General features: G+C 51.3%; 13 protein-coding genes across 13 annotated transcripts; 5 read left to right on the top strand and 8 right to left on the bottom strand.

Moving 5' to 3' along the window:
* Positions 1 to 1,834: 1,834 nt before the first annotated feature.
* COCVIDRAFT_98443 (hypothetical protein) lies at positions 1,835 to 3,286 on the bottom strand (the record flags this gene model as incomplete). The annotated part of the gene is made up of 1 exon (XM_014701471.1): positions 1,835 to 3,286. The coding sequence occupies one exon, from the start codon at positions 3,284 to 3,286 to the stop codon at positions 1,835 to 1,837; it is 1,452 nt and encodes a 483-aa protein (XP_014556957.1).
* Positions 3,287 to 3,763: 477 nt separating this feature from the next.
* Positions 3,764 to 5,218, bottom strand: COCVIDRAFT_26324 (hypothetical protein; the record flags this gene model as incomplete). The annotated part of the gene is made up of 1 exon (XM_014701436.1): positions 3,764 to 5,218. The coding sequence occupies one exon, from the start codon at positions 5,216 to 5,218 to the stop codon at positions 3,764 to 3,766; it is 1,455 nt and encodes a 484-aa protein (XP_014556922.1).
* A 310-nt stretch (positions 5,219 to 5,528) lies between these two features.
* COCVIDRAFT_37470 (hypothetical protein) lies at positions 5,529 to 6,154 on the bottom strand (the record flags this gene model as incomplete). Its single annotated transcript, XM_014701470.1, has 2 exons — positions 5,529 to 5,972; positions 6,041 to 6,154. 2 exons carry the CDS (start codon positions 6,152 to 6,154, stop codon positions 5,529 to 5,531), a joined length of 558 nt encoding a protein of 185 aa, XP_014556956.1.
* A 469-nt stretch (positions 6,155 to 6,623) lies between these two features.
* COCVIDRAFT_37469 (hypothetical protein) lies at positions 6,624 to 7,575 on the bottom strand (the record flags this gene model as incomplete). The annotated part of the gene is made up of 5 exons (XM_014701469.1): positions 6,624 to 6,772; positions 6,824 to 6,914; positions 6,978 to 7,064; positions 7,121 to 7,474; positions 7,522 to 7,575. 5 exons carry the CDS (start codon positions 7,573 to 7,575, stop codon positions 6,624 to 6,626), a joined length of 735 nt encoding a protein of 244 aa, XP_014556955.1.
* Positions 7,576 to 8,504: 929 nt separating this feature from the next.
* Positions 8,505 to 9,931, top strand: COCVIDRAFT_98458 (hypothetical protein; the record flags this gene model as incomplete). Its single annotated transcript, XM_014701468.1, has 2 exons — positions 8,505 to 9,652; positions 9,724 to 9,931. 2 exons carry the CDS (start codon positions 8,505 to 8,507, stop codon positions 9,929 to 9,931), a joined length of 1,356 nt encoding a protein of 451 aa, XP_014556954.1.
* A 177-nt stretch (positions 9,932 to 10,108) lies between these two features.
* Positions 10,109 to 11,266, bottom strand: COCVIDRAFT_26321 (hypothetical protein; the record flags this gene model as incomplete). Its single annotated transcript, XM_014701435.1, has 2 exons — positions 10,109 to 11,061; positions 11,116 to 11,266. 2 exons carry the CDS (start codon positions 11,264 to 11,266, stop codon positions 10,109 to 10,111), a joined length of 1,104 nt encoding a protein of 367 aa, XP_014556921.1.
* Positions 11,267 to 12,204: 938 nt separating this feature from the next.
* Positions 12,205 to 12,495, top strand: COCVIDRAFT_37466 (hypothetical protein; the record flags this gene model as incomplete). Its single annotated transcript, XM_014701467.1, has 1 exon — positions 12,205 to 12,495. The coding sequence occupies one exon, from the start codon at positions 12,205 to 12,207 to the stop codon at positions 12,493 to 12,495; it is 291 nt and encodes a 96-aa protein (XP_014556953.1).
* A 1,464-nt stretch (positions 12,496 to 13,959) lies between these two features.
* On the top strand, positions 13,960 to 14,130 carry COCVIDRAFT_98507 (hypothetical protein; the record flags this gene model as incomplete). The annotated part of the gene is made up of 1 exon (XM_014701466.1): positions 13,960 to 14,130. A coding segment is annotated over one exon (171 nt), but the record flags the coding sequence as incomplete, so codon positions are not given.
* A 377-nt stretch (positions 14,131 to 14,507) lies between these two features.
* Positions 14,508 to 15,740, top strand: COCVIDRAFT_15688 (hypothetical protein; the record flags this gene model as incomplete). The annotated part of the gene is made up of 4 exons (XM_014701422.1): positions 14,508 to 14,574; positions 14,836 to 14,917; positions 14,978 to 15,204; positions 15,391 to 15,740. 4 exons carry the CDS (start codon positions 14,508 to 14,510, stop codon positions 15,738 to 15,740), a joined length of 726 nt encoding a protein of 241 aa, XP_014556908.1.
* A 646-nt stretch (positions 15,741 to 16,386) lies between these two features.
* Positions 16,387 to 16,635, bottom strand: COCVIDRAFT_98446 (hypothetical protein; the record flags this gene model as incomplete). Its single annotated transcript, XM_014701465.1, has 1 exon — positions 16,387 to 16,635. A coding segment is annotated over one exon (249 nt), but the record flags the coding sequence as incomplete, so codon positions are not given.
* A 174-nt stretch (positions 16,636 to 16,809) lies between these two features.
* Positions 16,810 to 18,066, bottom strand: COCVIDRAFT_37465 (hypothetical protein; the record flags this gene model as incomplete). Its single annotated transcript, XM_014701464.1, has 2 exons — positions 16,810 to 17,861; positions 17,955 to 18,066. 2 exons carry the CDS (start codon positions 18,064 to 18,066, stop codon positions 16,810 to 16,812), a joined length of 1,164 nt encoding a protein of 387 aa, XP_014556950.1.
* A 1,173-nt stretch (positions 18,067 to 19,239) lies between these two features.
* Positions 19,240 to 20,466, bottom strand: COCVIDRAFT_37464 (hypothetical protein; the record flags this gene model as incomplete). Its single annotated transcript, XM_014701463.1, has 4 exons — positions 19,240 to 19,346; positions 19,382 to 19,878; positions 19,967 to 20,211; positions 20,407 to 20,466. 4 exons carry the CDS (start codon positions 20,464 to 20,466, stop codon positions 19,240 to 19,242), a joined length of 909 nt encoding a protein of 302 aa, XP_014556949.1.
* Positions 20,467 to 20,923: 457 nt separating this feature from the next.
* On the top strand, positions 20,924 to 22,077 carry COCVIDRAFT_37463 (glycosyltransferase family 32 protein; the record flags this gene model as incomplete). The annotated part of the gene is made up of 4 exons (XM_014701462.1): positions 20,924 to 21,038; positions 21,068 to 21,546; positions 21,586 to 21,897; positions 21,961 to 22,077. 4 exons carry the CDS (start codon positions 20,924 to 20,926, stop codon positions 22,075 to 22,077), a joined length of 1,023 nt encoding a protein of 340 aa, XP_014556948.1.
* Between the last annotated feature and the right edge of the window lie 186 nt (positions 22,078 to 22,263).

Here is a 22,263-nt window from a genome sequence, read left to right as displayed (position 1 = left end):
GTATGCCTTGACTCTAGTGTTTGCGGAAAAATGGTCAAAAACAGGACCTCGATATACCAGGGGGGTGAAGCAGGATTGGACTATTCAACTTTTAGAGGGAAGAATAGTACTTCGTAATCGCAGCTCCTACGAGAGAGACTGAAATCAAGTCACGAGATACGTCGCATCGATAGAATGGAGAGTCTCATTGAGTAGAATTAGTTAGACAAGAAAAATCTTTCAAAGACACCACATTAGTCGATCCAGAGATATTTTTCCTCTGACATTGTTCGCTCAGTAAGAAGTGTGTTAAACAACATCTTCACTGCCATATTCTAGCATCTATATCCCACTATGAAGCTCTCGAAGACAATACTCAGCATCCTACTCTCTCGTCTTCTCGTTCTCTCCTCAAACGCTTAAAGTTTTACTTCCTCATACATGCCGGAGATGCAAGGGACACCGTTCTGAACTGTCGCTATAATATATCCATTTCGATGAGCCGGGAAATCCGAATACTTAAATGAAATGTTCATTTTAATATGTTTTTTCTATAGTATTGACATGTTAGAAAGACAGTCCAATCATGATCTTGGACGTTCTTCTTACGATTTCTCCTCACAATCGCCCTCCTCACTACCACCTCTTGAAAGTCATTCCCATGCTATCACTCGACAAATCACTCCATCAAACGCGTACATCCAGTCTCTTAGTAACCTTTTCAGTCATTTCATACACAATGAATCTCATGTAGGACGCGAGATATCCAACCTCCATCAAACGACATACGGGAGTAATCAACCACGGTCTTCCTAAACATTTTTCATAGATATACTACTATTTCTATTCGTCTGGTCTCTCAAACTATCCACATCATCAGTCACTATACCTGCCTGTCCAAAATATCCCCAAGCATCTCGTTGCACTCAGCGGCTAATGAACCCACCGCGCCATCTCCTCAGCTCAACCGCGCGCCTCGAACAAAGACAACTACATCCTCCAAACAGCCAGATATCTAGTCCTATCGCGTCCATCTTCGCTCAGGGACCAAAACACCACTCCACCTCCATGTCCCTTTCCTACGATGCCAGATATATCTTCACACAAAAGCACTAGAACAACACCTCCATATTTCCACCAAAAAAAAGCGTCAAAGCACACGCCTCCAGCACTCAAACGTTTGCAAAGTCGCAGCTAGGAGACGTAAACAATTAATCAGGTAGAAACTGAACAGGTGATAGTGTACAGAGATTGGGGAGACGCGCGCGCGACACCCTTATATACACCCACCTACCCCCTCCCCCTTCCGATACCGCACCCCCCCAAATTTCTCCTTACGCAAATTCCCCTCTCTCTCTCTCTCTCTCTCTCTTCCTTCTTCCCCACGGGGTAAAGAAAAAAAAACTCTTCCACACCCCATATATTCTCACCCGAAAACTCCCGTCGCGCACGCGTAACGTGCATGGTGGTTTTACGTACAAAGCGCTCGTATTCGGTAAGAGCGGCAGTGTAATTATTTTGTGTGGGGTAGGGGTAAGCTGGGGTAGGGGGCGGCTTGTCAGGTGAGGGGAAGGTTTTGCGGGGAATTTTTTTTTTCTTGCTTTTTGGCGGGCAGGGATAGGGTACGTATGCGTGGAAGGTGCGGGTGTGGGGGTTCTGGAAGAGGAGGGGGGGCTTACGTGCAGGGAGGGGAAGCTAGGAGAGATGGCAGTGTACCTTTGATTTCCACAGTTTTTTTTAGTGGATTGGGGCTCGTAGGCTGGGTGAACAAGAAAAAAATTGCGATGCGTGTGCATGATATCTACACATGTCGAAGAGACAAACAAAACCCGTTAAACTCTGATCAGAAAACCGCTCAATCGTCAAAATCCCAATACGCCTTATCAAGTATACCCTGCCAGCCCTCGACAGATTCCAACCGCGGATCCTCATCATCCTTGAAATTGACCGGCAACTCCACACTCGTGCCCGCGCACGGATACGTGCAGCGACACGGAAACTCTATTTCACCTCTTCGAATCCGAGGGGCAATCTCCTGCAATATCTCCAGCTTCATACTTTCCACCATTACCGTTTCCCCATCTCCCGCAGCGTTAAGCTTGGACTCCCAAAAGTCCACCGTGGACGTCTTGATGCACCCGTTGAAACTAATCCTCACCCCCTTGGTTGTACGTAGATCGCGTAGCACATCCCACGCCATAACAATCCAAAACTCAATCCACTTCTTCTGACAAGCATGGGGTCTCCTATCCGAACTCGCCAGCGCCCACGGACACCTCGCGACTCGATGTTTCGGACTGACGAACCACAGGTCGAGCGTCTGAAGCCCAGTTAACAGTGCCAGCTCAGTGAGCTTCAAGGAATGCGGAGTCTTGGCACGAAGCGGATATGTGCTGCTCGGATAAATCCCGATGCACGCGAAATACTCAACCGCATCCATTTCAAGCTGAATGTGCCGCAGAAACCCTGTTTGGAGAGCAAGTTCCGGTGGGAAGTTGAGGGCGTGCTGCCATATCTTGAACAGAAAGTGTTTGGGGCCCCTACCGAGACGTGAGTACAGCGAGGTGAATCGCTTGATCGACTCGCGATATGCGAACGCGCTGGATTCCCTGCAGACCTGCTTGTTGACGTACATGATGTTGAGGTTGGGGCGGGGGACGTCTGGGTCACGGTTGCGTTCAGCGACGCTGGCGGGCCCGAAGGCCAACCCGACACCAAGGATGAAGCGTCTTGTGCCCTCCGTCACGATGTCGGGTACAACGACGGGTTCGAGGACGTGACGGTAGATTTCCTCACGCAACTCGAGAGGGAGTTCAAGGAGCTTGAAAAATTTACCCGTCTTTATCCACCACTTTCTTTGCTCGTCGTAATGTATGGCAGAAAACTTCTTGGGCCATGTCTTTTGGAGATCAGTGCAGTAGGTGTTGCGTATCCACGATGCCGCATCACGCATGTTGCTTGCCCCGGTCCCGATCGTCATGGTCTCGACCTTCACATCTTCCTCGTCCAGAATGCTGATGGCGACTGTGCGACGCGAAGCGTCAATCGACTCAGCGAAGGTGTACCAGCCGGCATTTTCAAAGTCATCGTCTTTGTTCTTGATGGCGGCGATGTCGTATTGGCTAGCCAGTTCGACTTGAAGAAGGCTTTTTGTATCCTTGTAGCAGTGACTATATTTTCCTAAGAAAGAAAAGTCACGCTTGCGTTCATCCTTGATAAAGTCGTCGAGGATGGCGATGACGCGGTCTGGAAGTGATTGTGGCTGGCAAGGTGCCTTAGCCTTGCTTTCGCTAGTCCTTTCGGGCATAGCGCCGGTAGTTGGAATAGTTGCTTGATCCATCTTCAAGGTACTCGTGATGTTCAATCGATGATGGATTTCTGTCGCGCCAGAGTGAAGAAGTGATTTACTTTGGAGATGAAAAAACCCGTTTCTTTTAATATCGCTTGCAAATGTCGATATTCACATTGTGACTAAACCAAAGTCCGCGATGCTGAGCACAAAAGACCACGCTATCCATGTCTAGACTAGCGTGGGCTGAACCAAAGGAAAGCAAGCGAAACAGAGAATTCATGATTGGAAGACCCCACCTCTCCTAATCTGAGTTTCTGATCCCTTGAGTACACGTTTTCACTGGAAATCCAATCATGACATGGTATTGGAAATTTGAATATATGATTGATTGACGATAAAACAATGTCGCTATGCTAAAGACTCATAAGTCATAACAGATAAACTGCCCAAATGGGCTTTTGGTATATATATACATGATTGTTCTTTGTGCGTTTATGCGTAGGCTGATGCCTTGCAGGTGAATGGGCTCCTGACATCACCAGAGTTGTACTGGGTGATGATGTCCTCGACAGAGGCATAAGTTCCAGCGCCCAGAACGACCATTCCAATAATGAGAACGATTGCGTTCAAGATGCTGAGGGAAATGTTCTTGGCTGAAGCGTTCCACTTGCCCTCCTTGACGAGCTGGAACCAGAAGAGGGCGGGCCAGTAAAAGGTGAAACCAGAAATGAAGAGCGAGGAGATGAGACCAAGCAGGGCGTTGAAAAATGGAATGGCCTCGGCAATGATCCATCCAATGACAGTGACGAGAGAAATAAGGCCAACCCAGACGGTCCAGCCACGGGCATCCTTGACAAAGCGGATGGGAGAGTCGGGGAAGAATCGGTCCATCATGTAGCGGCAGACGACGGTGCCGTTGATGGAGCCAGAGATGAAGATGACGGGGAGAGCAATACCAAAGGCAATGCGGGAGACCGTGGAACCAGCAGAGAGGAGGGCGGGCGACTTGACGCTCTGGCCAATGAAGGCGTAGCAGAGGGCACCAGTGAGGGTGTAGATGAAGATTTCAATCAGACCGAGGGCCCAGATGGACTTGACGTAGTCCTTGGGGGTGTGCATCTCCGACATGAAGGAGAACTGGCAGACGGCAAACGAGTAGGCGAAGATGATGTTGGTGGTAGCAAGGAAGCCCTGGTAGAATGTGGTTCCTGGCTGGGGCCAAGCGGACCAGTCGACAGCGGCAAGGCCACCAGGCGCGTTGTGAGCCTGGACACCAGTTGCAATGATGGTGATGAGAATGGCGGCAATGATGCTGACAAAGTCAATGTAACCCAAGAATGCAAAGTCGTGGAAGGTAGGAGGCAGCGCAAGGACCAAGAGGATGACGAGGGAAACGACGCTCCAGACAAGGGCGCAGGTCGCGTAGTCGCCAATAATGTTGATAAAGGCAATGGTTCCAGTAAGAGCGTGGGATCCAACAAGCAGAATCAGGAAAAGGGCAAACATGACACCAGTCAGTTCCTTTCCAAAGCGGCCCCAGATGAGTGCAACAGCGTCCGAGTAGTGGTTGACATGAGGGTATCGCATCTTGACCTGGCCGACGACGTAGGAGGTGTAGATGGCAACAAGACCGAGACCAACACACATGATGGTACCGGGGACCATGCCGAGAGTAGCAAAGGCGCTGGGGATACTGAGAGAGCCGAGGGCAATAGCCTCGACAATCAGACAGACGGTGAGCTGCTTCCAACCAAGGCGATGGAACTTCTCAGATCCTTCCTGGACAGTGGCAGTCTTGTCGACGGGCATCATAAGCTCCGGGTCGCTCTTCTTGCCCTCGGACGAGAGGTCATCAAGGCGGTAGTTTGTTGGAGGAGTAGCGTAGTGAGGAGGAGGGATGGTGGTGGGCACATCGCCTGCACCGTGGGCGTGTTGTACCTCCTGCATCTTGGATAAGGATGAAGGTGTGTCCAAAAGAATGGGGGAGTAAGAGTATGGAGGAGAAAGAAGGGCGCAACCGTTGTTTTTGGCTGCGGGTGTCTGCTGACAAGCTAGTCTACCGTCTGTTTCCCAAAGGAGCAGTTGCAGTGCAGATGACCAAACGGGTAGCGGGCAGCGTCGAGTCAAGAAGGGTTGCTGCTCGGTGACGTAGTCTACGTAGTCTGAGACGAGGAGACTAGCAGTGTGCAGCAGGCGCAGTAAATGGGTGGGTGTAACAGTGAGGCGGAAGACAGGACCATCTTTATATCGGAGTTGCTTATCTCTCCGCCCGTTGTGAATGTGTAATAGAATGTTCCAAGTGGTGGCTCCCCCGCGCGCTCCCAAGATGGCGGTCGACCGAAGTTGACCGAGAGCAAGCGATGGACGAGGTTAGCGGTCGTCGGCTTAAGGCAGCGTATCGAACCAGTCCATGGTACGTGCGATTAGCAGGGGAGGATCTAGTGGCGTTGGGGACGACGAGGTTCCACATGGCGCGTCGCAGTTGACGTAAAATTTTCATCTTTTTACGTGTGTGGGTGGAAATGCTGGGACGTGCTTGGGACCAAACGGCGGCACTGAACGGGGTTTGTCGGGGCCAATGCCCCAGATGGCATGCGACGAGGGAAGCAAGAGACCTGTGCATCTGGCCTTCCCCCGCGTTGTGCGGGAATAAGCTGGCGGGAGGCATTTGGGATTGCGCGATGGGGAGTGTATGACGTGCCTGCGCAGTGATGTTTTGCGGTAGGGCTGTGGTGGCTGACCTTGGGGGCGCGGACAAGCTCTGTTTACCGCACCCACCCGAGCCTCGGCGGGGCTTGTCCGCGCCCTCCGAGCAGGTACCCGGTCTAGCGAGAGCCTCTTCCGATCCTGGTCGTTGCCGCGCCGCCGCCCAGCCAAAGTCATCTGCCCTGCCCTGCCCTCTGCCCTGCACTCTGCCCTGCTCCAACCACACTAGACTAGCACTCACTTATCTGTTAAACACTACTAGTATAGAAACGAGGGTCTTGTGGAGTGCATTGCCGAGAGTCGCGCCTGCCAATCACCACATCCACCACATCCACCACATCCACCACATCCACCCTGTCCACCGTCTGTCTGTCCATTGCCTGCAGGAGAAAAAAAAATCCCTATCTTTACCCCAGCATCCATGCATCATGCTATGGACAGGCGCGTGCCGTAGCGCTGCTATGCTATACTACATTGCAACTCTCCAGATCGCATGCAACAGAACCTTCCCACCTCCACAAACTACCCCCCCCTGCCCCCCTCACCCTGTCTCACGCGACACACGCCCCTAACATTGCGCCTTTTAACAAAACATCTCAGGGCCCATTGGCTCGCCCCAGTCCATCCGTACCGATGTACCACCTATCTACGCAGCCGTAGTCAGGAACTCGTCGACGACGTGCGGGTCCTTTTCGACTTCTACCGTGCTTCTACCGCGTCTGCTCTCCCACGTCTCCTCCACATGGGCCTTGGCAGCCGTCGAGTCAGGCGTGAAGACAAACACGCGATGCTCACCTGTCCGGGCGTCAGCGTCGCTAAAGGTAACTGTGGCGGATATGCACCTACAATTTTTGTATGCAGTGCCCAGCATGGGATCTTCAACGTCCCAGTCCTCGGTCAGAAAATGCGCAAACGCCCCGTGCGTCACCACCAGCACCTGTTATCAGTCAGTCAGTCAGTCAGTCAGCCACCTGGCAAACTCTGCCCCTGTCCTGCTTGCCTGGGCTTCTGGCCGCTGGAATAGCCAGCTCCTCAAGTCTGCGGCGCGCTTGCTGATGGCCGTCTTCTCGTACGCCCAGTAGCCGTCCTGCACGTGACCCCATTAGCGCATACCCTGACGTCAGACCAGTGACATGTGCCGACCTTGGAATTCCAGCCCGGCGTTACCGCAGACGCATCAATCTTGCTGAGATCAAAATCAATCTCTCCGGCCTCGAACAAATCAGGCAGTAGTCGCTGCAAATCAGCCGCACTATCCGCCAGCCCTACGTCGCATCCAATGTTGCTGACCTCCTGCAGCGCCGGTAGCAGCACAAACGGTACTTCTGGCCGCGACAGCACCCGTCCAAAACTAAGCGCTGCCGTCTGGATTGTCCGCCGCAGTGGAGACGCAAACACTGTCTCTATCTCATCGTGGTGTTGAAACGCTGCGCTGAGGGCCCGACACTGCTCCTTGCCTTTGGCCGTTAGTACTGCATCGCGAATGCTGTAGTCGCGCTGTTGTCTGTTAGACTCGTCCAACATGATCGCCCCATCAAACATACTGTCGCATTGTGCTCTCCTTGCGCGTGGCGAACGAGATGAATCTTGGGTGCCATGGTGATGTCAGGTTCAGAGTTGCTGATTCTGCACTGTAGACTTGAACTGGGTGGGGCCGCCGCCGATTGAGTCACCGGCTGCTATCGCTCAAAGGCCGATTCGATTCGACACGGCCAGCTGGGAATATTGCCTCTCTTTGAAATCCTGCACAATCTCTGCGTCCTCTTTTGACGTCTGCCAATGTCTTTATACTTCGATGGTTGCTGCGTCTGTTGTACCCTCGACCGTTCTGGGTTTCCATGAGGAAGGTTTGCCGAGCGCCTCTGGTTGACCGAAAGCGGACTAGCGCATAGTTGTTATGGAAGGAGTGCTGATTGAGTGGCACTAACATTCCATATAGTCAACCCTCTAGACGCCGTCAATATTTTTGTTGATTCAAAATCATGACTACAGAACAAACATTGAATTCGTTCCTCTAGCTTTTCATAACGCTACAGCATTGCCGTGCTGCCATTTCTGCCATGGGACGTAGTGGAGAGACCTTAATCAGCCGTTCGCGAAAGGACGTAATAGATACAGGGTGAATTTATCGAGGCTAAGTAACTACTAACTTTGCGATTAGAGGAAATGACCGAGAAAAAATAAAGGTATAAAAGACGTACCTGCATTAAGATTCCGAGACCACTTAAGAGACTAGCCAGCTATTCGGCATCATAAATCGAGGAGGCGCACATCCATCCGTCATTCAGGTAAGACTCTGTCGATAACGAGGCGGCTGCTCGGAAAGGTTTATCCCGAAATATTAAAACGCAAAGTCGAGGCAGTTTCTTGGTTATGAGAATGCACCGTTTTGGCCAAGCTGCCACATCGGATCCGCAGAGACCCCGCAGCACTAGCGTAACAGGCTTGTCCATAACACCAAAATGTCATCGTCATCCAGAGTACCCCTAGAGTTTTCCTAAACCCTTCAATCTTACTAGCAATCACCATGGCGAATCAAGAGCCAACTGTGCTTATCATTGGTGCTGGTACTTTTGGTACATCGACTGCGTACCATCTCAGCAAACAATACAAGGATCCTTCGCGCATAACTATTGTCGACCGCTGGGATACAACATCGCCTCTGGAAGAAAAACAAGCAGCAGCCATTGATACAAATCGCATCATTCGCACAGATTATGATTCGCATCTATATTGCAATCTCGCCAACGAAGCAATTCATTTTTGGTTTTGGAGCATTGCAGTCCAAGGCCATTTCCACAAGACAGGATGGATTGTACTCGATAGTAAAGAGGGAGGTTTTGGCGATGCAGTGAGGAAGACTTTTCTTGAAAGAGGAGGCGACTACACGCGTGATGTTGATCCCGGTGAATTGGAAAAATACGACATAACCAAGGGAGTCCAAACCCAGCGGCTGGGCAAAGGTTACTTCAACCCCGAGGCCGGATGGTGCGATGCCGAAAGGGCTACACAGAGCTTCACCAAAGTCGCTTTAGAACTCGGCGTCAAGCGCATAACTGGCGAAGTTCAAGAGCTCGTCCTCAACCGCGACAAATCCGGTCTTGCCGGCGCCAAGCTACGAGACGGACGCATTCTGACCGCCGACAAGATAGTCCTCGCAGCCGGAGCCTGGACCAGCACCCTCATGTCTCCTCTCGAAGATGCGCTTAAGATATCGCACCAAGATCGCATCGAGCGCCAGGTCACAGCCGTCGGCCGCGTCTCAGCATACTATACGCTCGACGATTCCGACACACAATTGCTCGTCTCGCAAGACCAACCCGTCATTGTCATCGGCGGCGAAATCGACATCATCCCGCCTTCGACTCCCAATCGTACCCTCAAAATCAATGATTTAACGTCTGAAATCGTAAACACGGTGACTACGCCCTCGGGCCACCGCATCACTGCTCCCTCGCGTAGACACCAAACCGATGTCCCCGAAAAACTAAAGCAGCAAAGTACTCGCCTCATTCATGCTTCTATGCCGCAGTGGACGAAAAACCGCATCCCCAGTCGATGGCGCATATGCTATGATGCTGTAACACCGAGTGAAGATTGGCTCCTGAGTCGCCATCCGCATGCGCAACTGCAGAACTTGTACATTGCCGTTGGAGGTAGCTTTCATTCTTACAAGTACGTCCCCTCATAAACCCCTTTGATTCTTCCTCATCTTCTTCTCAGCCAGAGATACTAACGCATAATAGATTCCTCCCCGTCGCAGGCGCATACATGCTCAACGTCCTATTCGACAAGTCCAACGGCGAGGAAAAAGACGCAGCCTGGGCGTGGAAGAGTCCAGAATGGTTAGCTAAATGCAATGGCGAGGGCAAGGAATTCGGGAGTCAGAAAGTAAAGGGGAGACAGAGGCGAGAATTGAGCGAATACGAGGATGGTGCTATGTCAAAGTTGTAATGGTTGTGTGTGTGTGGAGTTGGCATGTAAAATAAAATTACCATCATCGTATTCCCACCTTGTCGCATAAATAAACTAAAAAAAACCCCTACTTCTATTATAACTCTTTTCACTTATCTATCCCCCCCAAACTATAACATACAAGTTAATCCCCCCCCCTACCAGCAATATTTTTTACTACTCCTTAACCCTAACAACCACCTTTCCAAAATGCCCCCCACTAAACAAATACCGCAACGCCTGATCGGCCTCTTGGAACCCCCACACGCGATCAACGACGGGTCTAATCTGCTTTTGCTCGTAAAACGCAAGCATGCGCTCCAACTCATCGCGCGGGCCATTCAAGATGCCCTTTAGCGTGACATTGCGCTTGAGGCAGAGTAGGTTTGTATTTGTGCGATCAGAGGCATCATCTTGTTTGCCGGAGAGATAGCCAATGCAAGCGATTAAGCCGCCGAAGCGGACGCAGTCAAACGACTTGCGCAGCGTCTGTGCGCCGCCGACTTCGATGATGATGTCTGCGCCTTGGCCGTCGGTGGCGGAGAGCACGGCGTTGTCCCAGTCGGGTTGCGCGCGATAGTTGATGGTGGTCTTGGCGCCGAGCTGCGTTGCGCGCTGCAGCTTTTCGTCAGAGGACGAGGTGACGATTGCGGTTGCGCCGGCGGCGGTGGCGATTTGGCAGGCGGAGATGCTGACGCCGCCGGTGCCCTGGCATACCACTGTTTCGTCTTTGCTGATGATGGAGCCGTTTGGGCGCATGCAGTTGAGGCTCATCCATGCCGTCATTGCGGCGATGGGAAGACATGCTGCTTCATCTGCCGAGAGGTAGTCTGGGATTTTGACCACGCCGTACGTGGGGAAGACGCGGTACTGGGTTAGGACTCCTGGGGCGGGACCACCGAGGCCATTTGCGACGTCTGAGGCTTTGACTTGGCCGGATAGATGGGTTGGGGCAAAGGTGCTGATGACGCGGTCGCCTTGTTTGAGTTGAAAGGCTGGGTTCTTGAAGGGGTCATTGGTGTTGGAAGATGTTGGGCCAACCGCAACGACGACACCGCACATGTCGCTGCATGGTACAATTGCGGGTGGGTGCTCGACGGAGGAGTGATGGTTGTAGAGACCCATTGCGACTGGTTCACGTGATTAGCGTCATGGTCGTCGAGTTGTGATACATCAACACATACCCTCTGTATCTCTGTAGTTCAAGCTGACAGAGTGAATTTCCACCAGTACTTCGTCCTCGCCTGGTGTTGGGCAGTCTGCCTCTGTCATTCTCAGCTTATCGAGACCGTCCTGGCCTGTAAGCCATTGCTTGATCTTTTGCGGAGGCGTCATCTTGGCTGGTAGTAGAAACTGCGTCGAATGCCTTTGGAATGCCAATGTTGAGATTTATGGTCGATGTCGACTTTGTCTGTTTCAAACTCTTGCTCTTCTGGTGCGAAAACAGGCCGGAAATTTCACTCAGCCAGTCTCGGCGATCTTGGGAGAAGGGTGGGGTTGGCATCACGGGCAGATCTCTCTACTTTATAACGAAGAGTCTCGATGGCGGGCTAGTATCAAGGAAATGCAGACAGTGGAGCTTGAGCAAGCGGGCAGAAAGTCGCCGAAGATGTGTGGGGAGCAGCATTATTTCTATTTGTCGTGGCCATGACGGCAAGGTGCTCAGCACAGCCATCGAGGTGTTCAGGTGCAACGTCACTGGCCGGAATCGCCCGGCAGCCGAGGTGGCAGGGCGCGGTCGGAATGCGCAAGCCGATGCGGCCCCTCAACACCATGGACGCTTATCGCAGACTATCGTGATGTGTGTAAAGGCCTCAGCATTGATCATACGCGTACCTGGATTTTTTTTGAAACGCCTAGTCTAGTGACAATGGCCGGAGACGAGGAGCGGCGCGCATGCCCCTGACGCAGGGCCATATCTGCCAGCGCGCTGCAGGGCCTGAAGCTGGCGCAATCTGGTTCCAACAGGATAATGACGCTGCCAGTGACGAGTACATACAGAGACAAGGCGCTATTGAACGACCCAGATTTGTTGTTCTGTTGAAACCACGGGGGCTCGTGCTGGACAGGCATGATGGTCATCGTGGCACGCGCCATTGGGCGTGGAAAGAAGCAACATCACATGACGACACCGGATACTTTATTAGTGCTTGGATATAGTCTCTCACCAGCCCGGGTATAAACTCGCACGATTCCCAGATCTCATCTCCCCAGATACGACTCCCCAGAATCCATCCACTGCAAAGACGACCACGCCCAGAGACATGATCGCCATGGACTTTCAGCACCACTACTATGCCGGCCAAGAAGCCTTCCCGCCGCCTCTCCCGAATCATCTCAGCTCAGACTACTCGCCAGCACTTTCGATAATGCAACAATTCCATGCAGACCTCGTCCGCATGGACGAAGAGCATCTCCAGCACCGCGATCAAGCTACCCCTCCGTCTGAAGTCTCGTCTCCATTTCCCGACGACGAGCCACTGCCAGACACCATCCTAGGCCGGGTACGAACCTGGTATCGCAGGCTCTCACGCCGACGGACTAGCGACGTCTCGACTTCGTGAAAAGGAAGCATGATATCGTCATGCAGGTACCAGTTCGCATGCGATCGTATGCGATGGCACTAGGCGCGATCTCGTTCCAGCTTTTCGGGCCGCCCGTCGCCGCTATTCGATACAACCCACGGTCATCCCGTCATCGATCGCAGGCGATCTAGCGTCGACGATTTGGCATTTATGCAACGTCACACCGCAGGCCGGGTGGCATGTCACTCAGCCAGGGCATAACTGGAATGCTCGTACAGTCTTGATACGAGTATGGGTGCAGTTTAAAGTGACGTCGCCAGTCGCAATAGCATCCAAGTCTCAGTATAGGCCCTTGTGCAACCCAGTTGTTTCTGTATGACAGCCCCAGCAGTCGACCGAGGAAGGCCCGCGGGCCGCTCCATGGATGATATCGTCATCCACTCATGGGTCTCGTAAGGTTATGTTGGACGCGCCGCAGCGGAATGGCTCTGTCTGCTCCAAAATGACTGTGGTTGGGGAGATGAGAGGTGTGTCTGGATGAATGTAGTAATAACTGTGCAAAGTCAGTCAGGTAGATTCGAGATGACGATGTGGGAAGTATAATGAATAATACCGCTATAAACATGTGCCTGATTTGCAATCATGTAGTTGGATATGTTAGTAATGGGTTGACGCTGTTGGTCGGGAGCGGTTGTGGGGAGTTGCGGGGGAGCTGGTGTCATACCAATACCGAGGCCTGCAAGCGATAAGCTCGCCAAGGAACGATAAGCGTCAATCCATGGGACAATCAATCGTCTTGGTGATCTGCTGCCACACCCTACGCAGTACCATTGCTGCTAGAGATGATGATCTGAGCGCTGATTGCAGAGGACAATGTACATGGGAGGGTTGGGCTGTGGTCAAGCTCCATGCCGCATCCAAAGCCCTGCGAAACGCCTCATAGTAAGGCAAACGAAACCCAAGACTGAGCCAGTCGCCAGTAGCCGCCCGGGCTTCTCGAAATCAGGCAAACGGGTTCCGTCCCCTCTTTCTCAACAAAATTTCTCTTAGCGGTGCCCTGGCCATGATGGCCGCCCACCATACCTGTGTCCAGGTTATTGGAATGCGGGCCACCGAACGACAGCTGTCAAAAACCTCACCCAGTACTCCTCAGAGGGGGTACTCGCTGAGGCGCAGCGCTGCTGTCACCTTAGGATACGACGGTGGCAAGGCACGTTACACATCTAGCATGTGCATGCTTGCCAAGGCAGGACCTCGAAAGACATAACGATGATGACCGATCAGTGATGTCTAGCGACCCCGCAAGGTCTATACCTAATCATCCTTCGCTTGCACTTGCAGAATTTTCCGGAGAACCCATAGCTCGGTCTGCCGTGTGGGCCAAGTAGCTGTAGTGTAGGCCCTTTTTTTGTTCTTGTGGCACGTCGCCAGGGGTCCGGACGCGCTGAAGGTGCGTAGCCCAAAGGGCACAAGAAGAAAAAAACGGTGCGCGCACTAACCAGGAAAGCATCAATTGACCATCATTTGCTGCGTAAGATGTCATCATTGCTCCATCGGTCGGGCCTCTTCATCGCGTGCTATCGTACGTTGTCTCCAGTAGTGTCCTTTCCCCGCATGATTGACACTCGCATTCGCACTGGGTGGACTGGCGGTATAAACTGCCCTGCACACTAGACAACGTGGCCAGCCAAATTTGTGTGCCATGGTGCGACCGCGTAAGCTCAAGGGGCCAAAAGAGATGCACCTTTGACTGGCGGGACCTGAAAACTGTGCCTGTCAGATAGACCTAGGTGTGTGAACATGTTGCTTTGACGTATGCACATGGGACGGGCGCATGCATACGAGATTGATTACGCTCTAGGCTCTCGCGTCTCGCCGTGTCTACGTACTGGCACAATGTCACGTTTCTTGCACTTCACCGGTATGGCTGCAGGTGAAAGGGTTGAAACACCATTCGACGTATGGCAAGACGGAGCTAACGTGGCCACCATTCCCTTCCTGGTCCGGGTAAAATCGCGTCTACGTGCACTCACTCATTGCGCCTTTTGTTCATGACCGTCCGCAACTGTTATCGCCTCTGGCCAAGAGGCGCCAAGGACAACAAGCCGGGGTTTCATGGTAAGCTTGTTCGAGTGACGAGAAGTGTCGCCTGGGGTCTGAGGCTCTGCTCACAATGGCCCTCGAAAGCGGCCGCCGGGGTTGGGCAAGATAAAAACCTCGCGTGCACGCATTTGCGCATCTTGCATCTTGCCCCGACTGAAGTATTGCGCAAGTCAGCAAGTATCCTCGCCAACCTATTATTCTTATACCACACCGGAGCCATTGTCCTATAACACCACTCTCCTTTGCTCCTCAACATTGCCGCTGCCACTACTACAGCGCCGTGTCTCCCTGCTTTCCACACAACGCCGCCTCCGCCTCCACCCGCTGCCACTGCAGTGCCCTCCCCCTACTTCTCACAGTACGACTGCCACTGCACCACTACCTCCACTTGCTTTCTGCAAAACTACTGCTGCTACAGTGCAGTCTCTCTCTGCTTCCCGCCAAACGGCCGCTACTACAACGCCGTCTCCTCCCTTGCACCCTTGCACCCACCCCACCCGCCGCACCACCGCACCACAGCCCCGCCTTCATCGACCGCTTCGACCCTGCCCTGGATTACTTCACCCCCAGCGTCGAATACAAGAGGGCTACAACCTCCCGGTGCCGAGCCAACATCAACCAGCACCTCCTTACCGTACCCCACTGGTACCATACCGATACGGGCCAGTCCACTCTTCGCTACCACGAAGAAACATGTCTCACAGTGAGTCAGCTTGTCAGATCTGTTCCTCGCATGCGTAGACACAGCATGCTGTTAGCCTACGCCGCGCGTTCCAGAAACGACGCACGCAATCCATGTTCCTGACCCGTCCCGCTGATCCCCACTTTTAGCCCACCGCTCCCCCGTCAAGTACCCGTCCTGCGGCACCCGCAGCACCCTCGCTCCCATCGGCATACCAGACCACGGAGACGGCTTCGCTGTATATCTTCGCTGGATGCGTCAGCGACACTATCGAAGGCACGGCGTGATGCACCAAGCGGCCCCATCGTCTGCTGTGTGCACGCGCAGCTCTGACGATGCGCTTGACCTGCACCTCGGCGGGGACCCTGCGAACCCTCTACCGAACCTGCAGTCCGATGCGCAGACGCTTAATACCGATTTGCTGGGAATGGGCTCGGGACTTGACGGCGTTGACGCATCGGAGCTTGGGTACCCCAGTGAGATTGACTTCATTGGGTGAGGGGCAATACAAGGCAGGGCTGAAAGGGTAACAGCCAGGCAAGATTACCGACTGGCGCGGCTACTAGCCTGACAGTTACCGACGGTGGCTAAATGGGGCGTTTTAGGAATATTGCTTTGTTTTTTTTTATTAGAAGGACCAGGGATCTTTGGAAGCGACTCGCGTCGGGGCGTTCGCGGTTATCGCAATATTCAAGGGCCATGGCCATATGTGTAACAGTATGTTTTTGTATAATGGTTAGAGGTGTACGAATTGATGGAAATGAATAAAGACCTGTTATGTCGATCGCTATTATTCCACTTGTGTGCCAAACTGGTTGCGTCCGAGCAACAGTTGTGCAGCAGCACAAAGCATGCACGGTGATGTGGTAATCTCCTCCCCCCCCCCCAGTGACCCGAGACACTCAAAGAAAACTACAAACCATCACATCCAATTCATACATATAACAAAGACACTTAGCCATCACTTTCCTAGGCGTCACATATATCACTATCTACCAAAAAAAAGAACCAAATGCCTTGCCTTTCCATTTTATTTCTCATCTTTATCCTACCTACACTGCAACGCCATCATCGCAAAACTGTCTACATACCTCATTCAACAAAGGCACAATCTCACACATCATCTTCATCACTGTAGTTCTCGTCTATTTCCATCCTGCGCATCGCGTGCAGCGAGGTGCGGCGTTGCGGTACGGGACGCTGAGTGCGTGGTACTGCGTCATTCTGGACATGAACGTCTTGCGCGCGCGTGGGGGGCGGGGGGGGGGGGAAGAGAACGAGATGAAAACTGTCTTGTCTCTGAATAATGGGTTGGTAGGTTGTGGCGGGGGTAAGGTAGCGCTGTCTTTGCTGCGTATTTGCGGTTCCGTTCGTGTGAGGGAGTTGCTGGGGTTGGCACTGTGTGGCAGCGGTGTTTTTTTTTTCAGCCTCGATTTCTGTTATTATATATTTGTTTGTTTTTTCAAGTATATGTGCTACGCAATCGTTATTTCGTAATGGAGAAGAAACGCAAGAAATGGGGGTTGGGGTTGGGGTTGAGGGTGAATATTTTTTTTTACCCTTTTGGCTTATCTGCTCGAGAGATATGTCGGTGCCGTATGCGCATCTGCTAGCTCGAGTAGCATTTCTTCGTCTTCGTCGATGTCTTCCTGGTCGGGAAGCGGGTTTGATGACGTACCCCTTTCGTGTGGTGAAGTTGCATTTGCTTCGTCTTCGTCTTCGTCTTCGCTACTACCCCCGATGGCAGCATCGTGTGCCATTTCCAGTGCCTGGCTTGGCTTCCCGAACGTCCGTTCAGCTCGCCCACTCTCCTTCACTGCTTTGCTTTGTACGGATGGATCGCCGCGCCACCGGATTGCTTCGGGTACCTTACCTGCATCGTAGAGTGGCTTGTATGTCGTGTATTCGTAACGTACGCTCTCGACCGTCCGCCCGGCAGACAGGCTCGCAAAACTGAATCCCGTGGCTTCGGTAAAGTCCTGGTTCATGAAGCGCGCGTTGTGGCGCTCAGTCAGCTCCCAGATTGAGGCGTTGGGCGTTTCTTGCAAGAGAGAGGCTAGGTATTCGCGCTCCATGCGCTGCCAGGGCCTATCCATTGTCGTGCGGTCGATGGCTTGGTAGCGGCGGTCGTTTAGGGCCTTGATGGTTTGCATCTTGTTCCAGTCTTTTGGTGTTTTCCCGTAGCAGTATATCGTTGGTTTGCGTTTTGGGGTTGGGTCTTTTTTGCTCTTGGGACGCATGTCGATCAGTTTCACAGTGTGGAGGGCTTCTTGGTCGAGGGATTCGTTTAGGGAGTCGATGTTGGATGGAGGGATGGGGCCAAAGTACTTGACGTAGCGAGAGCCACGTTTGTAGCGGTAGCCTCGGTCTTCCCATAAGGGTGGGTTGACTTGCCCGTTGCTTTCTCGGGCTGAGGGCTGGATGGGGTCGGGACGTGGGTCGCCGGGCATGGGCTTGATGCCCCAAAAAAAGTTGGTTGGAGGAATTACAGTATTATGGGTGAAAGTTGCGAAGCCATCGCCAACTGGAGGTTTCTTTGTCTTTTTCGACTTGCTGTTAGAAGTCTTGGATTCTGGGTCAGTCTTGTTCTTTGCAGATGTATCGTCAAGGTCTTCATCGTCTGCAATATCCTGCACGTCATTCGGTGGAGCTGAGCCGTCCTCCTGAACATCGATGATATCTTCTTCTATTGAAGCGGCTACCCGAGAATCACCCGCCGCTCTATTTTGGAGTTTTGGCGAAGCAGGATCGTCTACATCCCCAGTATTTTGCTTCTTGGAAGGGTTTCTATCCGAAAGCTGAGATTCGGCAGCTCGTTTAGGCATTTTCCCCACGGGATGAGAAGGCTTTGTTGGAGTCCGGCGTGGTATTTGGGCTTTTTGTATCGTATCTCGGATTCTATATCTCTGAATGGGATCCGCCGTAGCCTATCAGGTTCAGTGTTGCGTTTTGGCAGGCTACTTCAACTGCTTGTGGGAATGCTATGGGAGATAGCGCAATAAGTACATCGGAGTTTCCATAATGACCGAGAGTAAAATTTCGTCGTCAATATGTTGACAGCGCTTTGAAATTGCTACCTGAAAGTTCTCAGAGGCCACTGTTCGTTCGGCCCCCTTTGAACATAAACCAAAGTGTTGTGTTCGCCGACAAAGCAAAGGAAATACAAGAGCAATCATCGTTTGGAGATGTAACAATGAGACAAAGAAGACATGAACAATGTCAATTTCAACTGCGCACCCCAGGTTGCCTCTCAAAAAGTTGTTGTGTTCAAACTTGAGATGGAGATGCTGGGAGTAGTTCACTGTTGTAAATGCTCTGGCCTAGTGCTGCCTATGGAATCGAGGTAAAGTATTGTTTCAATGCGCAAAAGATATAGGAGTGAAGAGGACGGATTTTGTCGAAATTAACGGGTGGGTTCATGAGTGAAGTTGTGAAGTAGATGAATTCAAGAGAATACCACGGCTGCGAATCTACGTCGTAAGTAGGTCGGAGATTTATCTCAACACTCAAGTTGCGTCTCAGAAAAAGGCGGACGATGCGCTTGTTTAAAAGTGTGTCCTAGAGTGAATCTAACCTTAATGCTGGATGGACGACATGTGTTTGTTGCGTAGCTGTGGGAGCAGCGCCACCCCCAAGGCGGGCAGCGCTAATCGATAGCTGTTGCCCTTCAGCCACACCCATCCTATAGCTACGAGCCGAAGCCAATTTTTTCTATTTTCTCTTTTGAAAAGCACGGACATGCAAGAACTCATATGGACTGATACTTTGCAACTAGTTATTTAGCTTCAATCCATGCATGTATTAACTATTAGGATTGCTACTGATGAGAAGTATTGACACATTTTAGGGGACATAATATATGATATCTTGCTCGCATAGATAACGTGGGTTCAGCATTATTGCGTAAAGCTCACCATTTCATAGCATTCTAGCAGAAATGGGCGAGCCATGTAGGCGCCTGAACCACTTGTTGAGTAGCAGTTCAGAGAGGCTGCAACTCACATCTCGAACCGTACTGGTGCATGATGAGGTGTAGCTGCAGGCTTGTTTGGTGATGTGACTACGCGACCATCGAAGTCCTGCGGGTATAGCTGACCTATCTCCACTGGTGACTTCAGTGGCGCCTCATAATGCCCGAACCATAATAACCCTCATTATTGTAGTGCTTGTATTGCATGTTTTGACCAGCAGGTATTTCGTGCAATCCGTAGGGAGGAGCAGTGTCTCTCCTTTTGCGATGGCGAAAAAGTAGCCATCCTATGACTAGCCTAAGGGCAAGAGCGACAGGTATCCCTGTACCGAGACCGATCTTAACAGCCAAAGGAAAGCTATCTGATGAGGATTGTTGATCGGGAAGGGTTTGTGAATCTGTGGCATCGCTGGTCGGAAGGCCTACCACTCCTGTGCTGGTTCTGAGATTTTGCATGCTCGAGCTTGTCGGAATCAGAGTCGGTGCTACAGTTGATATAGCTTGTGGTATCGACGTAGAAGAAAAAGCCGAAGATAAGAAGGAAGGGGAAGAGGATTCCCCAATGCCCTTTTCCGCGATGTAGAAGTAATGGCTGTTCGAATCCGAGGAGCCTTTGCCTTCTTGGAAGATACTAAGGTAAAACAACTTGGACAGTGTGAGATTTTTTCTTTTTCAGAAGAGCCAGGAGTATCTCATAATATCCACAGCGTTCTCTGGTTCCGGAAGTTAGCTTATTTTTTCGAGTAATCAAGAACGAACAAGTATCTTGCATACGGGTAAGATATTCTATGTCTCCAAACCACTTTCCATCTGTCTCATTTGGTTGGTAAAGACACAATGAGACCCCTACCCCCTTCTCACCCGAAGTGCAGGCAATGTTCACAGTAGTACCTTCGTCATAGGTTGGGCTGTTGCTCAGATCCCTAGTGACTCCGAAGGGTGGGGGATTGATGAACTCCATGAGACTAGATAAATAAGCAATGAGGCCGGCTGACAAATCCTATGCTGCCGTGCGAGCTATACCGAAAAGCGTTTGCTCCAAGACCGCACAAGTACTGATTCGATGAGGCAGAAAAGATGATTAGATGAAAATGCGAAATGCAAACCACGAACATAAATGAGCGAAAGCTAGAGAACACTACGGGTGAACTAATGTGCAACTAAGTTGATAATGCTCATGTACTTCACGCCTTACTTGTGCAATTTGTTTGTGGTGGTGGGAAAATGCAAGGAGGCGGCACAGCGGCGCTTGCATGTAGCGCTTACAAGCCCTAGGATCCTTCCTGTTTATATCGCATTTCCAATAGGGAGGGCAATACTCATCAGTCTAATGTCAAAACGGTTGTGATCAATTTGAAACGTAGTAGAAGCTGTCGTCCGTATCGTTTACAGGCTCTCCCCATGGTTCCATCGTGAGTCCCACACGGAGGCGAGAGGATCCCTGAAATGAGCCGCCATCATTGCACGCTCCTCAAATTAGATCTGTTACAGTTATGCCAGTGCCTCTTGCGACCCATAAAGATGAGTATTTACGTGCGTGACACGACACGCTTTCACATGCATGCGGCGTAGTAAACGGGTCGTATCTAAAAGTCCTCTAGCGCCGTATGGGGGGAGTGGATAATTAACAAGTCATAATCAGCGAGGAAACAATCTGGCTAGAACACCAGCGAGAATACTTTCCCTTGCAGTATCTCTCACAGTATTTTACAATGATACCACGACCAGCACATTTGGCCAGAATACTCAATTATTACGCACTGATTGCAATTTGCGTAATCGGACTGGTTTACCACCTCCTTTCAAGCGAATGTCATTTTTTCGCTCGTTTGCCAGCCGCCTCCGAACGCCCGCAGCCGTGCAGCACACCACGAATGGAATTCCCAAGTTTATCTGGTATAAGTTGGGCCCTAAAGGCATCTCTAACGACGTGCGCAACTGGACTGACACCTGTATAAAAAGTAATCTCCACTATGAAGCAAACTTTATTACAGATGAGGGCAGTGACGAATACGTTCGTAAAGCCTTTGCTTTCCGACCCGATATTGCCCAGACCTACCTCGCATTCTCTATCCCTATCTATAAAGCTGATATGCTGCGCTGTTTGTTACTTTGGGATCAAGGCGGAATCTGGTACGATTTAGATGTGTTTTGCGAACAAATACCGATAGATGAATGGGTACCAGCGGAGTACAAAGAGGCTGCACTTGTCGTGGTATGGGAATTCGATGCAGAATGGCCAGAGCCCTTTGATCGCCAATTTGCCAGCTGGACCATAATGTCTCGACCACGATCACCACGCATGATGCAAGTTATTGACGATATTCTTGAAGAAGTGCAACAAAAGACCGCTCAATAAAATGTCCGGGTTAAGGACCTTACATTGAAAATGATAGGAGACGTTGTAGACTTCACAGGTCCCCGACGGTTAACGACTATTATATTCAGAAGCCTAGAGAAGAAGCTCAAGACCATCAACCCAACTGAGGTACATAGTATCTTACAGCCAGTGTTACTCAAAGACGTCTTGATATTGCCAGGCCGTTCCTTCGCAGCGAGTGCAAATAAGTACACCCCAGAACAAGAAGCACTTCTACCACCGCAACTTGTAACTCATCATTATGCTGGAAGCTGGAAGAATGACAAGGGAGGTGAAATGAAGCGTAGAAGACGACAATACGGCCAGGTTTTAAAAATAGAGTCAATTTCCACTCAATTTTGTCATCTCCCAGGTATCATAGATAACCAGCCACATGTCAAACTCATTTCCTACACCAGCGAAGAAGGGAATTCGGCCGTCTCGTCAGTAAAGACAATGTTGTCCGCTGTGACCAGCGCCTTTGTGCTAGATAAGACACAATGGTGAGCGAGAAATTGGCTAGGGGAATGTGTATCGAGTTAAGGAAAGAGAACGGACGCTGTAGGGCAGAAAGAACATAGTTAGGGCGGCGAGGCTAGCGAAGATGCAAAGTAGGCTCAGGCTATGAGTAACTGCTCTAACCTTTCTTTGAACATCAGATGGACTTTGTATGAACACCGCCAACGCCAACGC

The sequence above is a fragment of the Bipolaris victoriae genome (assembly GCF_000527765.1).
Source record: "Bipolaris victoriae FI3 unplaced genomic scaffold scaffold_39, whole genome shotgun sequence".
NCBI lineage: Eukaryota > Fungi > Ascomycota > Dothideomycetes > Pleosporales > Pleosporaceae > Bipolaris > Bipolaris victoriae.
The sequence above is the reverse complement of the archived record's forward strand: the minus strand, read 5'-3'. Positions and strand labels throughout refer to the sequence as shown.